Here is a 19,977-nt window from a genome sequence, read left to right as displayed (position 1 = left end):
ATTACAATTACTCCACCCCTGCTCTGCACCAGTCAAGAGTAAACACTGAAAAAAATTTATTTTGTTTACAACTGGGATTTGTGGGTAGTGGGATATTAGGATTTCATGGTATCTATAGAACTGATTCCTCCAATCACATGCTGCCATTCGTTAGGCCACCAGTGACCTCAGCACACTAGTATATCAAGCAGTAAAGTGTGTAGCAGATGTTGGATAGATGAGAAGTTTTGCTTCAGGTAAAGTATTCCATAGAGGGACAGGGAAAAGAAAAGTAATGAGTTTTACTGTTAACATTGCTGTATACATATGCAAGCTTGAACCCATGACCAATTATATTTACATAAGTTGCCCAGAGGTCACCTGCTGTGATTGTTCAGTGTGGAAGATTTTTTAACATGTATTTGATTGTACAGATAATTTTCCTTTAGACCAGGTTGCAATTTATATTTTTTAATTACTTATATAAATTATATTTAATTAGGGAGAAGTGGCTCAACAATAATGGCCATGGATATCCTAAAAGTTTTATTAGTTTTACTTCATAAAAGCAGCTTGCATCCTTATAAAATGTTACTTTTCAAGGATTTCATTCTTTAGCAAAGATAGGTAGGATCTTCCCTACAGTGTGTTTGTCAAAGATTAGTCGCTTCACTGATACAGTAAACACATAAAATGTAGAGATTTTGTTCTTTGAATTTAATTATTTTCAGATTGGAAAACTGTTGCTCCATTTATGTAGAGCAAAAACTACTGCATTCAGCATTACTCATTTTTATGGAAGTTATAAATTAACTGGAAAGTAAATACTTCTTTGTGGAGTTCATATTTATTATATAAAAATGCACTTATTTCAATGGTACTTTTATATTCATTAAGTCTTTTACAACAGTTTTTATCTAATCAGAAATATTTTCTAAGTTTTCAATGTGCAGCTTTGTTATATTCTCAAAGACACTTGTGTTGGATTTTGCCTAATCAGAAATGTTTTTTCAGGTTGTCAGAACGCAACTTTGTTGAAATAATCAACAAATTAGGGGAATTAGGATTGTTAGATGTTTACCATACAAATGATGGTAAAGAGTACATCACCCCTGCACAACTCTCAAGAGAGATTCAGGATGAAGTTTTTCTGCATGGAGGTTTGTTTGTTGTTTAGTTATTTATACATATTATATATATATATATATATATATATATATATATATATATATATATATATATATATATATATATATATATATATATATATATATATATATATATATATATATATATATATATATATATATATATATATATATATATATATATATATATATATATATATATATATATATATATATATATATATATATATATATATATATATATATATATATATATATATATATATATATATATATATATATATATATATATATATATATATATATATATATATATATATATATATATATTAAATGCAGAAATCACCGTGGAAATCTTCATTCCTCCTGCTTTATTATTTTCCAAGGTTTCGCCTTACCATCAAAAGGCATCATCAGGGCCTACAATGATTAATGACAAAAATATAAGTATGAAAGCCTAAACTCTTGGAAGGGTTATGGACCTGATGGGGTCCCTTCTATTTTTCTCAAAATTTGGTTCTGTGCTTGCACCTTGCATGGTCAAACTCTTTCAGCTATGTCTATCGATTTCTACCTTTCTTTCTTGCTGGAAGTTTGCCTACATTCAGCTTGTTCCTAAAAAGGATGACTTATAATCCCTCAAACTACTGTCCTATAGCTTTAATTTTTTGCTTGTCTTAAGTTTTTTAATTTATCCTCAATAGGAAGATTCTTAAATATATGTCACTTCACAATCTTGATCACCAGTATGCCTTATGTCAAGGTCGTTCAACTGGTGGTGCTCTGGTTTTCCTTACTGAGTCTTGGTCATCCTCTTTTAGAGATTTCAGTGAAACTTTTGCTGTTGCATTAGACATATCAAAAGCTTTTGATAGAGTCTGGCACAAAACTTTGATTTCAAAATTGCCCTCCTACAGTTTCTATCCTTCTCTCAGGGTTTTGTCTTGTCACCCACTCTCTGTTATTCATTAATGATCTTCTTAACCAAACTATCTGCCCTATCCACTCCTATGCTGATGATACCACCCTACATCTTTCCACGTCCTTTCAGAGATGACCAACCCTTCAGGAATTCAACAGATCACACAGGGAAGCCACATAACACCTGACTTCTGAATTTTCTAAGATTTCTGATTAGGGCAGAGGAAACTTAGTAGTGTTCAATGTCTCAAAAATTCAATTCCTCCAGTAGTGTTCAGTGCTTCAAAACCTCAATTCTTCCATCTATCAATTCGACACAGTCTTCCAGACAACTACCCCCTCTTTTTCAATAGCACTCAACTGTCTCCATCTTCTACACTAGATACCCTTGGTCTGTCCTTTACTCATAATCTTAATTGGAAACTTCACATCTTATCTCTTGCTAAAACAGCTTCTATGAAGTTAGGCATTCTATGGTGCCTCCGCCAGTTTTTCTCGTCCCTCCAACTGCTAACTGTACAAGGGCCTCATTCATCCTTGTATCAATTACTCTTCACATGCTTGGGGGGAGTTCCACTTAGCAGTTATTTTTAGATAGGGTGGAATCAAAAGCTTTTCATCTCATCAACTCCCATCCTCTGACTGACTGCCTTCAGCCTCTTTTTCACTGCTGAAATGTTACATCTCTAGAATTTCTATCTTTTATGGCTACTTTCATGCTAACTGCTCTAATGATCTTGTTAACTGCATGCCTCCCCTCCTCCTGTTGCCTTGCTGCACAAGGCTTTCTTCTTCCTCTCACCACTATTCTGTTTACTCTAACACAAGAGTTAACCAGTACTCTCAAGCATTCATACTTTTCTATGGTAAACTCTGGAATTCCCTGCCTGCTTCTGTATTTCCATCTTTCTTCAACTTGACTTCTTTTAAGAGGGAGGCTTCATGGCATTTGTTCCTTAATTTTGGCTAATGCTTTACCAATCGTTTAGAGAATCAGCATTTCAAGTGGGCCTTTTTTTTTTATCATTTGTTGCCTTTAGCTGATTTCTCTCTCGCATAATATATATATATATATATATATATATATATATATATATATATATATATATATATATATATATATATATATATATATATATATATATATATGCGGTGGTACCTTGACTTATGAGTTCAATTTGTCCTGTGGTAGAGCTCATAACTTGATTTGTTCATATCTTAAATATATTTTCCTCCCATTGAAATTAATTGAAATGCCATTGATTCTTTCCAGCCTCTCCCCCAAAAATGCACAGAAAAATAAATTTTTATATAAGAAAAGTAGTTCATAAAGTAACAAACATTGTACAAAAGCATAATAGAATATAACAAAAGACACTATAAATAAATAAACTGATTTTATAAACTTTATTTCCATTGGAGATCAGACAACTTGGGATAACAGAAGATGCTGGAGGATGTGGAGGGCAGAGGAGATAGGCTTAGGTTAAGAACTATGGTCAAACAGAAGAAATTGAACTGATAAGATGCTTGAAAAAACAAAATGCTAGCAAAGCACAAGAATTGCTTTCATGGGAAGAAAGAAAAAATGTAAACTGAATGTTTTGGATCTGGGATGCTAAGTGGATGTGGTGTTTGCTTTGTCAACTATTATAGCAGGAATGTACCTGGAGCTAATTTGCAAATCAGAGTTTAGCCTGCAAGTCATAGCAAAAAATTGACTGAGTGATGGCTCACATCTTGGCTTTTTTATAACTAGAGGTGCTCACAAGTCAAGGCTCCATACATATATATATATATATATATATATATATATATATATATATATATATATATATATATATATATATATATATATATATATATATATATATATATATATATTGACATACAGTACAGTGTAACAAAATATTCATGGTTCTTTATGTTATTTGAAAAGTACAATGTGATTAGTATAAGACAATATATGCAGGTGCAATTTGCTTCAGATTATGAAACTGACATTTTGTCTTGAAAACATACTTACAGGAAGGGTGAATTTGGTTGATTTGGTGGATACACTGTGTGTTGATCACAGTGTGATAGAGAAGCGTGCCTCTGTGCTTGCCCACTCAGACTCCAGCCTTTGTTTTGTGTTGGGTCAGTTAATCAGCAAAGACTATCTGGATTCTATTGCTGAGGAGATCAATGAAAAGCTCCAGCAAGAAGGCTCAACCACTATTGCAGAACTTGTTAAGCATTATGAATTGCCTGGGGATTTTATGTTGGAAGTGAGTATATCATTGATTTATTGTGTTGAAACACTGGATTTGCATTAGTGATTCTAGTTATCTCATTTTGCAGGTTAGATAAGAGTAAAAGCTATTTATTATTTACTAATATAATTGTTAGTTTATCTATGTATTTATTTACCTATTTTCATTAACAGGTCATTGTGGAAAGACTTGGAACTATTATACAAGGACAACAAGATACCAATGACCCAACAGTCATATTTACTGATGCTTTTGTAGCCAGACACAGGGCTCACATTAGAGGCGTCTTGAGTGCCATCACCAGGCCTACACAGGTGTCAGCTATTCTTGCTCAACATGGATTCCAACAAAGATTATTCTTTAGTATGTGTTGTTGAGTATTTCAGCACAGTTATTTTTCTTTAGAGATTGTACAGCTTTTTTTTGTCATATCATACATTTCTATATTGGTAATGTATGCATTTCAGGTGCTCTACATATATTGAACTATATATTACCATTTTATTTCATAACCATTTTTTTTGTTGTGCTTTAGAACCCTAATGATATTCAAATCCCAGGTATGGCAGAAAAGCTAATCCTCAGTGGCAGAGTGCCTGGAATTCTCAGCGGAGGCCGTCAGGTACACAGGGCCATGTATATACCCAGCATTTACTCCCGCACACAAAATGAGTGGGTAGATAACTTCTTGAAACAAAATGGATATCTTGGTAAGTTAAATGTTTTCAAAATAAGTGTATAAAGAAAAAACCTTAAATATGTGTTACTTTTACTGTAATTGATATTGAGTAGACTGTTGCTATCTTTAGTATTTTATGACAGGTAACTTAATGTAAGTTTGTAGTTTGGGATTGTAGTGAACTTGTAATTACTGTGTTGTGACATATTTAAGAAAAGTATACAGTAACCCTAGTTGTATTTTAAATGATTTTGCCGAAGGCACAGTGGATACTTTAAATTTGCAAATAGTGTTATCACCACCCAGTTCCCAGTCCTTGACATTTCATCTGTATAACTGCTATAGTTTTTTTTTTTTTTTTTTATGTGTTCCTGTGATGACAGGTGCCTCACATCACAAATGGTTGTGTAAGTTGTTGACAGTACAATTCAAAACAATGCTTAGAAGAATATGGCTTTGAGAAAAAATTTTTCTTGAGCTGAGACATAGACTTCAAATACTTAACATGCATCAGGGGCCTGTTTCAAAACAGCCTGAAACACAGGCAGGCAAAATTTTCTGCCTTGTATACTCTTTCATATTTGGGTGATATATTACTTCATACTTTACTTAGTACATTTTACTTCATATTGTTACATTCAGGAATGATTGCTGAATCTAAACATCATATTAAAACCTTTGCAAATACGTGATTAACAGAAATATGATGAGTTGAAGTGAAAAAATAGTGTCTGCATTGTTTATTATACTCTAGTTTAGTGCAACAATTTCTAGTAACTTAGTAATAATTACTAAAGTAAACTATCCCATATTGAAGAACAAAGTTTTCTTAATGCAATGATATCTTCAGATTTTTTATGAAATATTATACAAGTGGAAAATGGAATAATTAAGGATCATAACTGTAACATTGCGTGCTACACAAACACTTCTGTGGTAACTTGTCAGTCAGTCAAATCACAGAGTTTCACTCATGGGTAGTAGACATACATGGATTCCACTTCAGTCTTTTGCAAGATTTCCTGAAAGTATGCAAAAATTGTGTGTTATTCTCTCTCTCTCTCTCTCTCTCTCTCTCTCTCTCTCTCTCTCTCTCTCTCTCTCTCTCTCTCTCTCTCTCTCTCTCTCTCTCTCTCTCTCTCTCTCTCTCTCTCTCTCTCTCTCTCTCTCTCTTCTTTTTTTATTTAAACATAACTTTATACAAAGGAACATGTACCCAAAGGCGCACTGTGCTACCTATTCTAAGGGTACTACAATCTTTTTCTCTACAATATTTACAAGACTTAAAAATAGATAATATACAAGATGGTCAACATGTAAATGGAGCACTATTCGTTTCACTTCACTAGCACTATTCACACACTGCACTACACTAAGTGTCACGTCACAAAGAGTGTCAGAGGAGTTGGCAGTGTCTGTCTCCACTTATGTGCCATCAGTTTGACACTGTGAGTGTTCATCTCCTGGACGTGAGGCACCGCAGCCGTGAACAAGTTCCACATCCTGGAGACACGTCCTGCGAAGGTGCGTTGGTGCTGACACCCGTGGGATCACGGCACCTCTACGGCGTCACCACCATTGAGCACCGTTCTCGTGCTCCGTGCGGTGACTCTTAGAGGATGACGCAGCCCTGCCAGATGTGGCACTCTTTGCACCTGTGCCTTATGGAACACTACGATCGCCGCCACGTCTCTGCGGTGTTCCAGTGAATCAAGAGGACGCTCAGGCTCTGGGTGAGGTGGTAGTGCAGCATCTACTAGCCGTATGGCGCGGCGTTGGATGCTGTCCAGTCTCCTTCTGTGTGTGGCGGCACAGGACATCCAGGAGAGAGCTGCGTATTCAAGGTGGGGCCGCACCTGTGCCTTGTACAGCAGCAGTCTCCCTTCCTGTCGAGGAAACTGGCGATCCTTCTGAGAGCGGAGATCCTGTGAGAGGCTTTCTTGGCAATGGTTTTGACATGCCTGTCAAACCTCAGCCCTCGATCCACCTCCACTCCAAGTATCTTGACGTCATCTTGGAGTGGGAGAGCAGCAGCGCCAAAGACAACTTTCCTGCCATTGCTGCCATGGCGGCTGGGGACCGAGAGACAACCATTGCCTGTGTCTTCTCCGGCGCGAATGTCACTTGCCAGCGAGCACCCCACTCCTTTATCACTCGTAGCTGCTGATTGATGGCCTCAGCAGCCCGCCCACTGTCCTGGCGTGGATAGGTATAGGAGAGGGTGCAGTCATCAGCATAGGCCATGACTCCTGGCAGTAGCTGGAGAAGATCATCCACGTAGATATTCCACAGGAGTGGGCCAAGAATTGAACCCTGTGGCACTGATGCCTCCACAGGCAGGGACTCAGATGTTTGCCCATTGACAACTACCTTGAGGCTTCAGTCCTGCAGGTAATTTCCCAGGAGTCGTAGCAAGCCACCCTGGATGCCTTTAGCACAAAGCTTTTCTAGTTATCCGCTGTGCCATACTTTATCAAAAGCTCCTGCTATGTCCAAAGCAACCACTATAATGTCCTTGCCGTCGTCAAGGGCGTCTCTCTCTCTCTCTCTCTCTCTCTCTTTTTTTTTTTTTTTTTTTTTTTTATACATTGGTTAGTCAAGAGTTTCAGTAGGGTTGCTGAAAACTATCTTTGACATGGAATTAAATACATGGAACAACTAAAATATGCAAAACTAAATTACCAATTATACAGACACGTACAGTACATGTGCTATTTACATGCTATGGTTGTTTAATCCATGCATTGGCAGCAGACTTAAAGGTGTGTAGGGAGGTGGTGTAGTGAAGCTGTGTCTGCATAATCAGATGGTTCCACATTCGCGTATAACGTGGAAGGAAGGAGCGAAGGAAGGTCTCCGTCCTAGCAAAAGGGACGACGAGTTGGTGAACCCTGGATGTGGCAGCTCTGGTGGTGTGGCCATGTGGCTGCGCCCAGGGCTGGCGGAGTGCAGTCAGGTGCGGGCGCCTTGCTTATGTGTCTTGAAGATGACACACAACCCTGCCACATCACGACGCTGCTGAAGAGGCTGCATGGTAGGGGACGGCTGGTCTGGCGGGGCCTTTAGACGTATCAGGCGTTGTGCTCGATGCTGGATCTTGTCTAGAAGGCTTAAGTATGAGGGGGGGCAGGACAACCAGGTGAGAGGGGCATACTCCATAAGGGGGCGGACTTGAGCTGCATATAGGGTGGAGATTCCTGGGAGTCGAGGAGATGTGAGACGCGCCGGATGCAACTAAGTTTCCATGCGGCTTTCTTGGCTATAGTCCTGACGTGTCTCTCTCTCTCTCTCTCTCTCTCTCTCTCTCTCTCTCTCTCTCTCTCTCTCTCTCTCTCTCTCTCTCTCTCTCTCTCTCTCTCTCTCTCTCTCTCTCTCTCTCTCTCTCTCTCTCTCTCTCTCTCTCTCTCTCTCTCTCTCTCTCTCTCTCTCTCTCTCTCTCTCTCTCTCTCTCTCTCTCTCTCTCTCTCTCTCTCTCTCTCTCTCTCTCTCTCTCTCTCTCTCTCTCTCTCTCTCTCTCTCTCTCTCTCTTCTCTCTCTTCTCTCTCTCTCTCTCTCTCTCTCTTGACCTGGTTTAAGTTGCCCACGATCAGGATGTGTCTGCAGTTGTGTTGTGTCAGTAGGTCGTCCAGGTGCTCCGTCAGGAAGTCAAGAAGGGCGGGACCTTGCCTTGGGGGGTGGTACGTGGCACATAGTAGGATTGCAGAGCTGTCTGCCAGCACAACTCCCAGAAACAGTGCCTCCGTTTGGGCAGTGTCACTATGTCAAGTGTCTGGGCCTGCACTCCTTCCTTTAAACATACTGCCACTCCTCCTTGTCTCCCTTGGCAGTCCATCCTGATCCAGTGGGTGTATCCAGCAATCTTGCCGAAGGTTGGCTCTACCTCACTTTAACCAGGTTTCCGTTGCCACTGCGATGTCCACGTGATGCCTCAAGGCAAAGCTGTGGGTCAGGTCGCCTATGTTGGTGCAGAAACCACACACGTTGGCAGATAGGACTGTCAACTGGTGACGAGACCTCGGCGACTCAGTCATTCTAGCTGAGTTGTTGGTTACAGAGGCTTCCCTGGTGGGCAAGATTGGGCGGCCACTGTCATCCATGTGGTTGACTTCAGGGAGAAGGCTGGGGCCCGGTATGGGTTAGTCCCGGCGGGGGAGGCAGATAAGCGGGGGCAGGCTGCCTGGCCTCAGCTATTACCCTTCTCAGAAGTTGCTCCTGTTTCAGCTCTGCTGCTCTCGAGTGGCACTCCTCAATTGTGTGGCCGCATCGGGAGCAGTACTCACACACTGCGTTTTTTCTATGGTGTCGAGGAGCGATGCATTGTCGTTGGGTGGGCTGGGTGTGTCTGGAGCTGCCTTGCCTTGGAGGGTGGCGAGTGGCGGTGGAGGGAGGGGGATGCGAGGAACGGGTAGTAGTGTTGGGAGGGTTTTGCTCCCTCTCCTGCTGTCCACACCTATTTGTGCCTCGCCTCCTTTGCTGCTGATTTGGTGTTTCCTCTTGGGCATTTTCGCTAGCTCTGATCTTAACACCACCTGCATCACCTCTGTTTCTGCCTGTGACAAAGCGTGGAAGGCGACGGTTGTTGCTGCTGCTACTGTTGTCTCTCTCCTGGTTGCTGGTTGGGGCTGTGGGCTCGCTGTCGTTAGAAGTAGAGATGGTGTTGACAGTGGCGATGGCTCTGTCGTTGTCAACGTCGTTACCGCCACTGCTGCTTGTGCCTTCTTCATGGGCTGAAGCGGTGGCTCGGCCGTTGTCCACGCTGTTACCGTCACTGCTGCTTGTGTCTTCTTCAAGGGGTGAAGAAGGAGTGCAGGCAACAAGTTTGTTAAGCTTGAGTGGCTTCCCTGATGACCACCAGTTTCGCCAAGAGGGGGAGTGAGAGCATACTTTTTCCCAGTTTTTGTCTATTTTACTGGGCAGTGCGCTCGTCGCCCGGTTGCTGCTCTGTGGGTTTTCCTCTCATTCGTCTGCCATCTCGAGCGTTGCTATCAGGCTCAAGGTTTCTACTAGAGCTATTTTTGATGCAGGAGTAGCTTTGTGTGCTCTCTGTATCTTTTATAGCTCAGTTTTACAGCTTGAGCTTCTCTCCGTAGCTGTACAAGTTGCCTGGCAAGCTCCTCTTTGCTGGAGGAATGGATGAGGTACTGAATTTTTTCTTCTTCAATCTCTTCCGTCCCTTCCTCTGCACATCAGGCTGTGTGTCAGGCTGCGTGTCAGGCTCATCCTTTCCTCCAGGCTCTTCTGGGGCCTCACTGCTGGGCAGCTGGACGTCTGCATCAGTGGACGTGATAGCCACGTAGGTGACAGGCCGAGAGAAACCTTGTGCTCACCTTAATTCCGCTGTGTTGAGGCAGCAGAACACAGAACACAGTGTTGGGACAGTCCTCCCCAGTGCAGGGCGTTACAGGTTTTTCCCGAGTAGTTGCATATACAACAGTATCTGGCACCAGGATGGCCGGCGTGCCCTGCCCAGGCAATTTTACTGTGTGTGGGGATGGAGGTTGCCATGTTCTTGTGAGGGAAGAGATATAGTCAGGCCAGATCAGGGGGTTTTAACGCCAAAAAATTTACATCCTCCCATGAGAGCGAGAGAGAGATGGATAGGTGGGTGGCAGGTGGGGAGCGGGACCCCTTCTTGCCCGGAAGGTAGATGGTTTACCCACCACACCATTGCTATGGAGACCGTGACGTCAGAGATACATAGTGCGCATGCACAAAAAAATGGCTAGCGATTCGAAGGGGGTGTTTGGAACTGATCAAATAGCTCCTTAAGTGTAAGTCCAAGCAACCTACTCCTAGCCACTGATGTCACAGTGTTCACGGTACATTCGCTCACTTGTGTGTCACAGAAAAGCGTTGAAAGATTCCTTGGTGTCCAGAAATCCCATAAAGTTGGCGGAGCTTAGCTTTGTTTACACTCTCTCTCTCTCTCTCTCTCTCTCTCTCTCTCTCTCTCTCTCTCTCTCTCTCTCTCTTTATTTATTTTTTTTTATACCATGTGGGCTGTTCACGGAAATTTATGGGCTAAAGGGGATACTTTTTGGAGTACCTCCTATCTTAAAGCCCACCCGCTAAGAAACCGTTGCCCAGAGTGAGGAAGCCCAACCTACACTCGGACCGTGGACAGGATTCAAACCCGTGCGCTTGGAGACCCCTCGGACCCCAAAGCACGTATGGTTCTACTGTACCACGGCGGCTCCCAAAAAGAATCTCTCTCTCTCTCTCTCTCTCTCTCTCTCTCTCTCTCTCTCTCTCTCTCTCTCTCTCTCTCTCTCTCTCTCTCTCTCTTTTTTCTCTCTCTCTTTCTCTCTCTCTCTCTCTCTCTCTCTCTCTCTCTCTCTCTCTCTCTCTCTCTCTCTCTCTCTCTCTCTCTCTCTCTCTCTCTCTCTCTCTCTCTCTCTCTCTCTCTCTCTCTCTCTTTCTTTCTCTTCTTCCTTCTTTCTTTCTTTCTTTCTTTCTTTCTTTCTTTCTTTCTTTCTTTCTTTCTTTCTTTCTTCTCTCTCTCTCTCTCTCTCTCTCTCTCTCTCTCTCTCTCTCTCTCTCTCTCTCTCTCTCTCTCTCTCTCTCTCTCTCTCTCTCTCTCTCTCTCTCTCTCTCTCTGTAGCCTAATCTTCACCAGTGTTTTATAATTATTAATTCTCCTCTGCTTCTGTCTACAAATATCCTGTTACTCGTATAATCTTCAGGACTATATATATCTTTAGTCATGTTCTTCCTTACCTTCATCAGCATCATTACTCTCCTATCATTACTATCCTATTTTCATTTCTTTATTTTCTTTTTGCTGAGAATTATTTTATTCCTATGCTGCTTAACATTCCATTCAATTACTTCATTCATGGCAAGGCTGTAGGATTTGTTCCATTAAACTGTTGTAATGGATAAACATAACATGATGTGTGAGATTTTTGCTTATATAGTAATGCAATAGATAAGATTTTCTTTTTTTTTTTATACATATTTGTCTAGAATCACTACTAACCTTTACTTTCATGTCATATCTCACTGGCTAGAGCACCTCGTGCTGACTATTTTGAAGTTCATATGATAGTATGTGTCACAAATTAATGATAACACTGTCAGGCTTTCTTAGAAATTTATTAGCTTCCTTTAGATGCTCTCATTTTTACCAGTTTAATTAGGTTTGGTTTAGGAAGTTTGGTGAATAACACCATGATTTGTGATATAAAAGGATGGTATATTATTTTATTTTCTTGTACAAAAATTATTTTACACAAAAATCACTCACTCCAAATAAACATAGGTTGCAAAATTTCAAGAAATCCTATTCCATCTCCCACTAGTCTACAGTAGGCTGTGGCTATGCAAACTTATGTTAGGTAAGGTATAAGGATAAATGCTTAATTGGAACAGTAACAATATAAAAAAAATATATAATGTGTAACTTTAAATAAAGTAAGACAAACACAAACAAATCAAGCTTTGACATATTTATCTAATAATAATTTCTACTAGCCTCATTTATCTCATACTCCTCTGCCATTCCTCTAGCAACATAAAAGGATCTGAATGAAATAAAAGAGAAAGTTTTGTTTATCATATAATCACATACAGGAAAAAAAAGTACAAACATAAAAAAAAGAATCTATGCACATTGCTAATGGAAATCTACATGCAAAATTTGGTGAGGTTAGGTAAAAAAAATAAACTCATTACATCTTTTTCTTTGTTTTGAGACTTTGCCCACCTAATATTTCTAATAATTCAGCAGATCAGCTGACAAACATCAAGTGTCAGGAGTCTATAGCTAAGACTATGTTTGTGCATTGCCAGTTTAGTCTGGCTTAATAAATATTTATATGTTATGACCAAGTGAGTAGGAAGGAAAAGAAAATGTGACATTCCCATCATCATACAACTTCATTTTCACATGATGATGCAGTTAGCAGCATTTAGCTTGATATTCTTTGTTTGTACAACAGACTTTGAAGCTCTCCGGCGCCTTGATATCAGTGATCCTGAGAGCCACATTCGCCGTCGCTTTAAAGATGAGGATCTGACCTTTGTAGGAAATGTGTGTGTGGGGCCGAGTCTTATTGATCAGATAGATGCTGCCATAGATGATGCTCTGGTGTCTAGTAGCTGGGTGGATATTTATGTAAGTATGACATTTTATGTTTAACTTAGATGTACTGATGAACTGATCTTATCGTATTAAGGGTTAGATATTCTCCATTCTGATAGTGTTTTGGGGATGTTGCTTTTGCAGCAGTACTGGTGGATAGTTGACTTTTGTCACTCTTGTCTTCATTACATTCAGTCTCCTCTTCTCTTTTGCTTTCATGCCCTTGTTTCAGTTGTTTACAATACAGTTGGTACACTGTCATTCCTTAGTCTTGGTCAGGAAAAGAGAGAGTCCAAATGGAGGTTTGCTCACTTGCCTTAAAACCCGTAACGGTCTAAAATATGCTTACTGCTGCTATTGCTGGTGGTAGTAACTTGATATAGAAAATTTCTGTACTGTTTCCTTCAGTAAACATTTGAGCTCCTGGCAATCATGGAAGTAATTTTATATCAAACAATGTGTATGATTTTCATGTATATCAAGTATTTTCGAATATTTTTACAATTCATACTTTTTTATTATTTAAAAATATGGTATCTTTCTTTTCAGCCACTGTTACCTACGGTGTTTAGTCCAGATGTAGGTCACCAGCTTGTGGACATTGCCTTGAAACGGAGACAAGACAAAAAATCTACAGCCTACGCAAAGGTCTTTGCTGATACTATTGTTGTCAGTGACCAGCTACTGACCAAACTCTCCAATCATTTACAACAGATGATGCCCAAAAAAGCCAAGGAAGTGGTTGAAAAAGGAGCATTCAAAAAACAAGTAAGTTTTCTACCTATAAGGTTTTGATTTTAATCAGCAGTCTCTCTCTCTCTCTCTCTCTCTCTCTCTCTCTCTCTCTCTCTCTCTCTCTCTCTCTCTCTATCTATATATATATATATATATATATATATATATATATATATATATATATATATATATATATATATATATTTTTTTTTTTTTTTTTTTTCAATATTTTTTTATCACAGACACCTGTTTTTCATACAAACAACTAGCAGTTCCACTGTTTCACTTACTTTCAATCGTCGAGATTTCAAAAAATTCTGCCTGGCGCTATGCCTGCCAGCTTGGTACCCGACACTGCTGATGGAATCGGCTGCGCTGCCCCTCAGTCAATTCTCGGTGTGCATTGTGTTCTCACGTGCTGTGCTTCCATCCCTGTTTTGCTTCTTGAACTTTTCAAGTGCTTTCTCTGCCGGTTTCTTCCTGTTTTCATGGCGGAGGACCTTAATGGGCAGCATGCTCGTCCAGAGCAGCCTGCTGCTGCTCAGGAGAGTGGTTTGCTGACGGACGTGGCTACTTCCACGCCTGGTTCTTCTGGCTTTCAGTCATCTTCTAAGTCTTCTAGATGGGTTTGCTCAAGACCAGACTGCACCAGGGTCTTGGGCAGTTTCCTCCAGGACCCTGATTCTGTTTGTGTTAATTGCTGGGATATCTGCAACCCAGGTAAGAGGTGTGGTGAGTGTTCTACTTGGAGCAGTGATAAAGTCCTCGCCACGCATAAGTACCAGTGTGGTTTGAGGTGCAGGAGGTGCGCCAAGGCAAAACATTCCTATAGTTCTGTTGCCCAACCCTTTTGTCATGTCTCCTGTGACATATGCACATTGCAGTCAGTTAAGGCACCTCTTTCTGTTCAGGGGACAAGGGATTCACCGGCTGCCTCTGTTTTGTCCAACATTCATGGTGGTTCGGAGATTTCGTTTCAGGATGATAGTGTTTTTTCCTAGGATGAGCTCACAGCTGGGGATTCGGCTTCCCAGCAGGGCTCTTTATTTTTGAAGTCTTGGCAGGAGGAGGTGCTTGCTTCTGTTAACACTCTTGTTGCTTCTCAGATAGGAGATTTGCGTGGTTCTTTGCCTCCCCCGCTACTGACCCCTCTCTTCCAGCTGTGCCCTCATCTTTGGACCCAGACCTGATGCAGTTCAGTGTCTCACCCCCCCAGAGTCCTGATGCAAAAAGGTGTGTGCAGTCACACCAAGTCAGTTGGCCAGGGGGGGGCTATCTGAGGACTAGAGGTGCCCCTTAAGCATTCATGTCCACCTAAGGATGACGCTAGGAGGATCAAGAAGTCCCGTCCCACCTCAGTGGTGTCCGGCTACCCCCCTTCTCGGGACCAGTCGGTGGGGGAGGGGACTGGGGGGAGGTGGGCTGGCACAGTAAGCCTGCCCCACCCCCCCCATGGCCTTGGGTGAAGGCCCAGCCTTGTCTCCCCATCCACAGGATGGCATGCTCATGCCTTACCCACAGGCTGCCTCCTCTGTCCTTTCAACCAACAGGGGCCCAGTGTCTGACAACCCCTCTACGGCCCAACAAACCCACTGTCCTGCTCGTACAAGCCTTCACAGCGGCCATGTTGCCTCTGTTTCGGCTGATGTGACTCGTCCCCGGACTGACCTGACACGCACAGACAGCTGTTGTCCTAGAGGTGATCTTTTTCTCGTCGATGCGTATGATCAGCGTGTCCTGCTTGGCTCTCCTCGCCCATCTTGTTTTGGGTGGCAGGATTCGGGTGCCTCAACGTCCCCAGGCCCTGGCGGGGCACAACACAACTCAGAGAAGCATGACGGGATCCCAACAGGCTTGGAGGGGGATGAGGGGCATGAGTTCCCACCTCACGCCCCCTTCATGTGCAGGCAAGATCTTGACGCATCATTGTACCTCATACAAAACTCTAAGGACGAACAATTCGGGAGATGACCAAAAAATTTGTCAATATATTGACCCAGGGGACAAACGGTATTTTGGGGGACGAACGCGGTTAAACGGCTCGCTGACAGGCGAGCCAGTTGTTTTGTGATAGCCAACCCGGCTATCACACAACAACAAAACAAAACATAAGCACAAAAGAAAATAGAAACAGGAACATACGAAAAATATTACATAACATAATCTCCGTGCCACCACGATTTTCTCCTGTTTTTCCTGGGCATGGTGATGTTACCGGCGCGCTCTACTGTAGCTTCCTCGGCGTTATCCTCTCTGCTATAACGGGGCCCCACATAGTGGCACTGATTTGTGACGCTAGACAGCTGTTGTGTAGCTCTGGCACGCTGTGCACATCCAAAGTCCTCTCTCATGACTGTCTTCTCGGATCTTGTCTGTCTTCCTCCCCATCCTCCTCTCCTCCATTCCATCATGTCATCAACTTCCAGTCTCAAGTAAATAACCTTTTCTTTTTTATTAATTTTATTATCATTTTGATAGCATTTAGGTAAGTAAAACAATTTAGGCTTTTTATAATTATTTCTCTCATGTCATGCATACATTAAAGGTCTATTTTGAATGGGTTTTATGGACAAAAGTATGATTTTTTTTTTTTTTGGTCTGGAACGGATTAATGGTATTTCAATACATTCTTATGAGAAAAATTGATTCAGTAGACGAACAAATTGGGTGATGAACAGGATTTAGGAACGAATTATGGTCGTGAGCTTAGGTTTTACTGTACAGCGGATTGACCTGGAACACCCAGTCACCCCGGGTACCAGTATCACAACTACAAAAAAGGGACCCATCCTCCTTGGAAGGGCACATCCTGTCAGATTTTTCATGGGGCAAGCCGACAGTGCTTATTTGAAGGCAAATGAGAAGAAACCTACCTCAGTTGGCTATCCTTTGGGCAGGTTTGCTAAGATTTACAGTGTGGCGGGTCAGGAGGTTTATAGGAAAACTGCCTTGGTTAACCCTAGCCTCCACGCTGCTCTAAACCCTATTGCCAGGGAGCCTCACGTCCTCTGTGAACACCCGGAGGTGGCCAGGATGGAGGGGGTGGTAGCCAGGTCCAGAGATGCCCTAAACTACTCCTTTTGGTGCTTGGGGGCCATGCATCTTCTGGCAGCTTGCAACCTCCTTGCACACCTCTTAGACCTGGAGGAGCAGCTCTTTAAAGCTGTACGTATGGCACTTAATGACGCTTGCAAGGACTCGACTTACATCATCGCCAACGCGTGGGCCTGGAGGAGGGAGATTTACCTCGGCTGCCTCAGACCTTCCATCTCGCAGGTCGAAAAGGGCATTCTTTGGAGGTCTTCCATTTTTACCACTGTCCTTTTTGATGAGGACCGACTTCAGGATACAAAGGCCTGACTCAGAAGAAATTCTGCGTCACATGTAGCATCAAGATCAAGATCAAGATCACGTGCACCACTCACTCCCCAGTCAAAACATAACAGCGTCACCAGCAGCTCATCTTTCTTAGTTCAACTTACCACCAAAACACTCTGCAATATGGCCTAACGTTCCTAAGAAGAAGCTGGGTATTATTCACAGACAAGAGAGAGGCCAGAAAACTAATAACATTGCTTCCCACCATGGCTTGACTCCATTTCTACTATTTTCAAGTCAAGATACTCTATTAAGAAGGCTAGTGAGACCTCATCTTCCTTGCAAGCTAAAAGAACCACCAGAACTCGTGACTCTACAATGGATAAAATGGAAAGCCTTGTGGAAATGTGGTACATAAGTTTTGTATGCAGTACCATGATGCACACTTTGTTTACATTCCACAGGTTGCCGGTTAGTGTATTTCCCGTTTCACTCTCCCTCCCTTCATAAAGTTAAGATCATCAACATTATAAAGTTACGTACATACATACATTAGTGTACATTATAATGACTTAAATTAAACTACCTAAATGTTTAACTTCATAATTTTTACTTTCATTAAACCTTTTACTGTACTATGATGCACTCTCACTTTGCTTACTCTCAATGGAAGTTCAAATCAGGGGTTATACTTGTTATAATCGGTTCGCTTAACGAAGTGTTTTTTTAGGAACGTAACCCCTTCGTTAAACGGGGGTTGCCTGTACTTCGAACGAAGGATGGGAGACTTCTCTCCTTCAGGACTCTGTGAGTGGCCTCAGGGACAGCCGAGAGAATTCTCTCCATATCAACGTCCTGGAACTCAGGGCGATTCGCCTGGGGCTCCAACACTTTGTGGACGTGCTGTGGAATTCTGTTGCTGTTTTCTCCAACAACACCACGGCACTCGCGTACCTGAGCAAAGAGGGGGGTACCCACTCCACCCTCCTCAACAACAAGGTTCAGGAGATCCTAGACTGGGCAGAGGTTCATTCGGTGGGAATTCTGACCCATTTTGTAAGGAGCTCCGACAATGTGGTAGCCGACTGCCTCAGCAGGCAACACCAGATTCTGTCCATGGAGTGGACACTACACATGGACGTGTGCCGTTAATTGTGGCGGATATGGGGCTACCTGACTGTGGATCTCTTTGCCACATGTCTCAACTACAGGATCCCGAACTTTGTCTCTCCATTTTGGGATCCCGAAGCAGTTGCCACAGATGCCTTTCTTTACAATTGGGACAACCAAGACCTGTATGCCTTCCCTCCTTTTCCTCTCATCAGGAAGGTGCTCAACAAACTTTGGATTTCCAGCAACACCAGGCTCATCCTGATTGTGCCATTCTGGCCCCAGAGAGAGTGGTTTCCAGACCTGTTGGAGGCGTCACAAGAGCCACCCCGACACCTTCCACTTCGGCGGGACCTCTTGACTCAGCCCCACACCCACAGGTTCCACCGCAGTCTCCAAAGGCTTCAGCTGACAGGCTGGAGACTGTCAAGCGATACTTGAGATACAGAGGCTTCTCCTCTAAGGTGGCACAGTTCTTGGCACATGATAAGAGGCCTTCTACTTCTTTAAACTATTAGCACAAGTGGAAGAGGTATAGGAAATGGTGCAAGGACAGCAGGCATAACATTTCCAACTGCATGGTCCAGAAAGTCATAGATTTTCTTGTGTATTTGCACCAGGTTTGTCATCTTTCCACCTCTGCTATCAAGGGCTACAAGACCATGCTTAACACCGTTCTAGCAATCAGAGGGTTGGACCTCAACAACGACCAGGTGCTGAGGCTTATTATCAGTGCCTGCTCTTCGCAGCCACTGAGGCCTACCAGGGATCTTAGATCTTCCTGGAACTTGGATGTGGTTCTTCGCTACAGAACCAAGGCTGCTTTTGAACCTCTGCAGCTCTCGTCTACCAGAGACCTGACTAGGAAGACTTTTTCTTCTTGCTCTCGCTACAGCACAGAGGGTAGGAGAGATCCAAACACTCTCTCACAAGACGAGCTGGCAGGGACAGGATCTGCTGGTCTCTTATCTTCCTGAGTTTATTGCCAAGACGGATACGGATGCCCACAGTACTCCACAGGAATTCCATGTTAAGAGCCTTGCTACCATCGTGGGTTCTGAGGATGTGGAGAGACTATGTCCCATTTGGGCGCTTTGTCACTACCTGCACAGGACGGCTTTGCCTAAAAGACCCCAAAACTTTTTTCTTGCTGTTAAGTGTCCTTCCAGACCTATGTCCAAGGCAGCAATTTCCTTCTTCCTCTGGGATACTATCAAATCATCCCATGCTTCTTTCCCTGACTCTTCCTGCCATGAACTTAAGGTCCGTGCCCACAGCATCTGTGGCATTGCTACCTCTATGCTCATGTGGAAGAACTGCTCTGTTCCCACTATCTTGAGGGCAGCCTGCTGGAGGACGCATTCGTTCTTTGCTGACCATTATCTCCGGGAAATAGTAAGACAGGAGGGGGATATCTTTGCCTTGGGTCCAGTGGTCACTGCTGGACACGTGGTTGACGAACTACTTGACCTGGCTATGCATAACCCTAGGAAGTACGCCCTGAAGAGGTTGCTCCTCCTGGGGGCTTTTTCGTACCATCCTGGCACCTTAAGCCATGGAGTAGAGGGTCAGTAGTTGGGACTGAGCACTCTTCTTCTCTGCTCACTCCTCCAGTCATGGGCATCTGCACGCTTCTAGAACACTCACCACTGGTCACCTAGGGCTCTAATTCTTGAGACACATGGGTCAAGGAGTTCTCCCATGCACTTGGTTGCATTCTCCAGCACCCTCTTTCTCCGCATCAACCCC

General features: G+C 42.7%; 1 protein-coding gene across 1 annotated transcript in view; it reads left to right on the top strand.

Moving 5' to 3' along the window:
- Nucleotides 1-19,977, top strand: part of LOC123516664 (E3 UFM1-protein ligase 1-like) — a 51,820-nt gene that overhangs the window by 6,412 nt on the left and 25,431 nt on the right. The window contains exons 2-7 of the mRNA XM_045276264.1: nt 994-1,139; nt 4,077-4,318; nt 4,477-4,666; nt 4,864-5,013; nt 12,923-13,098; nt 13,615-13,833. Of these exons, the coding sequence (XP_045132199.1) occupies nt 994-1,139; nt 4,077-4,318; nt 4,477-4,666; nt 4,864-5,013; nt 12,923-13,098; nt 13,615-13,833 (1,123 nt within the window). The remainder of the gene's footprint in view (nt 1-993; nt 1,140-4,076; nt 4,319-4,476; nt 4,667-4,863; nt 5,014-12,922; nt 13,099-13,614; nt 13,834-19,977) is intronic.

The sequence above is a fragment of the Portunus trituberculatus genome, chromosome 41 (assembly GCF_017591435.1).
Source record: "Portunus trituberculatus isolate SZX2019 chromosome 41, ASM1759143v1, whole genome shotgun sequence".
Taxonomy (NCBI): domain Eukaryota; kingdom Metazoa; phylum Arthropoda; class Malacostraca; order Decapoda; family Portunidae; genus Portunus; species Portunus trituberculatus.
Note: the sequence above shows the minus strand (reverse complement) of the source record. Positions and strands in the feature narration are given on the sequence as shown.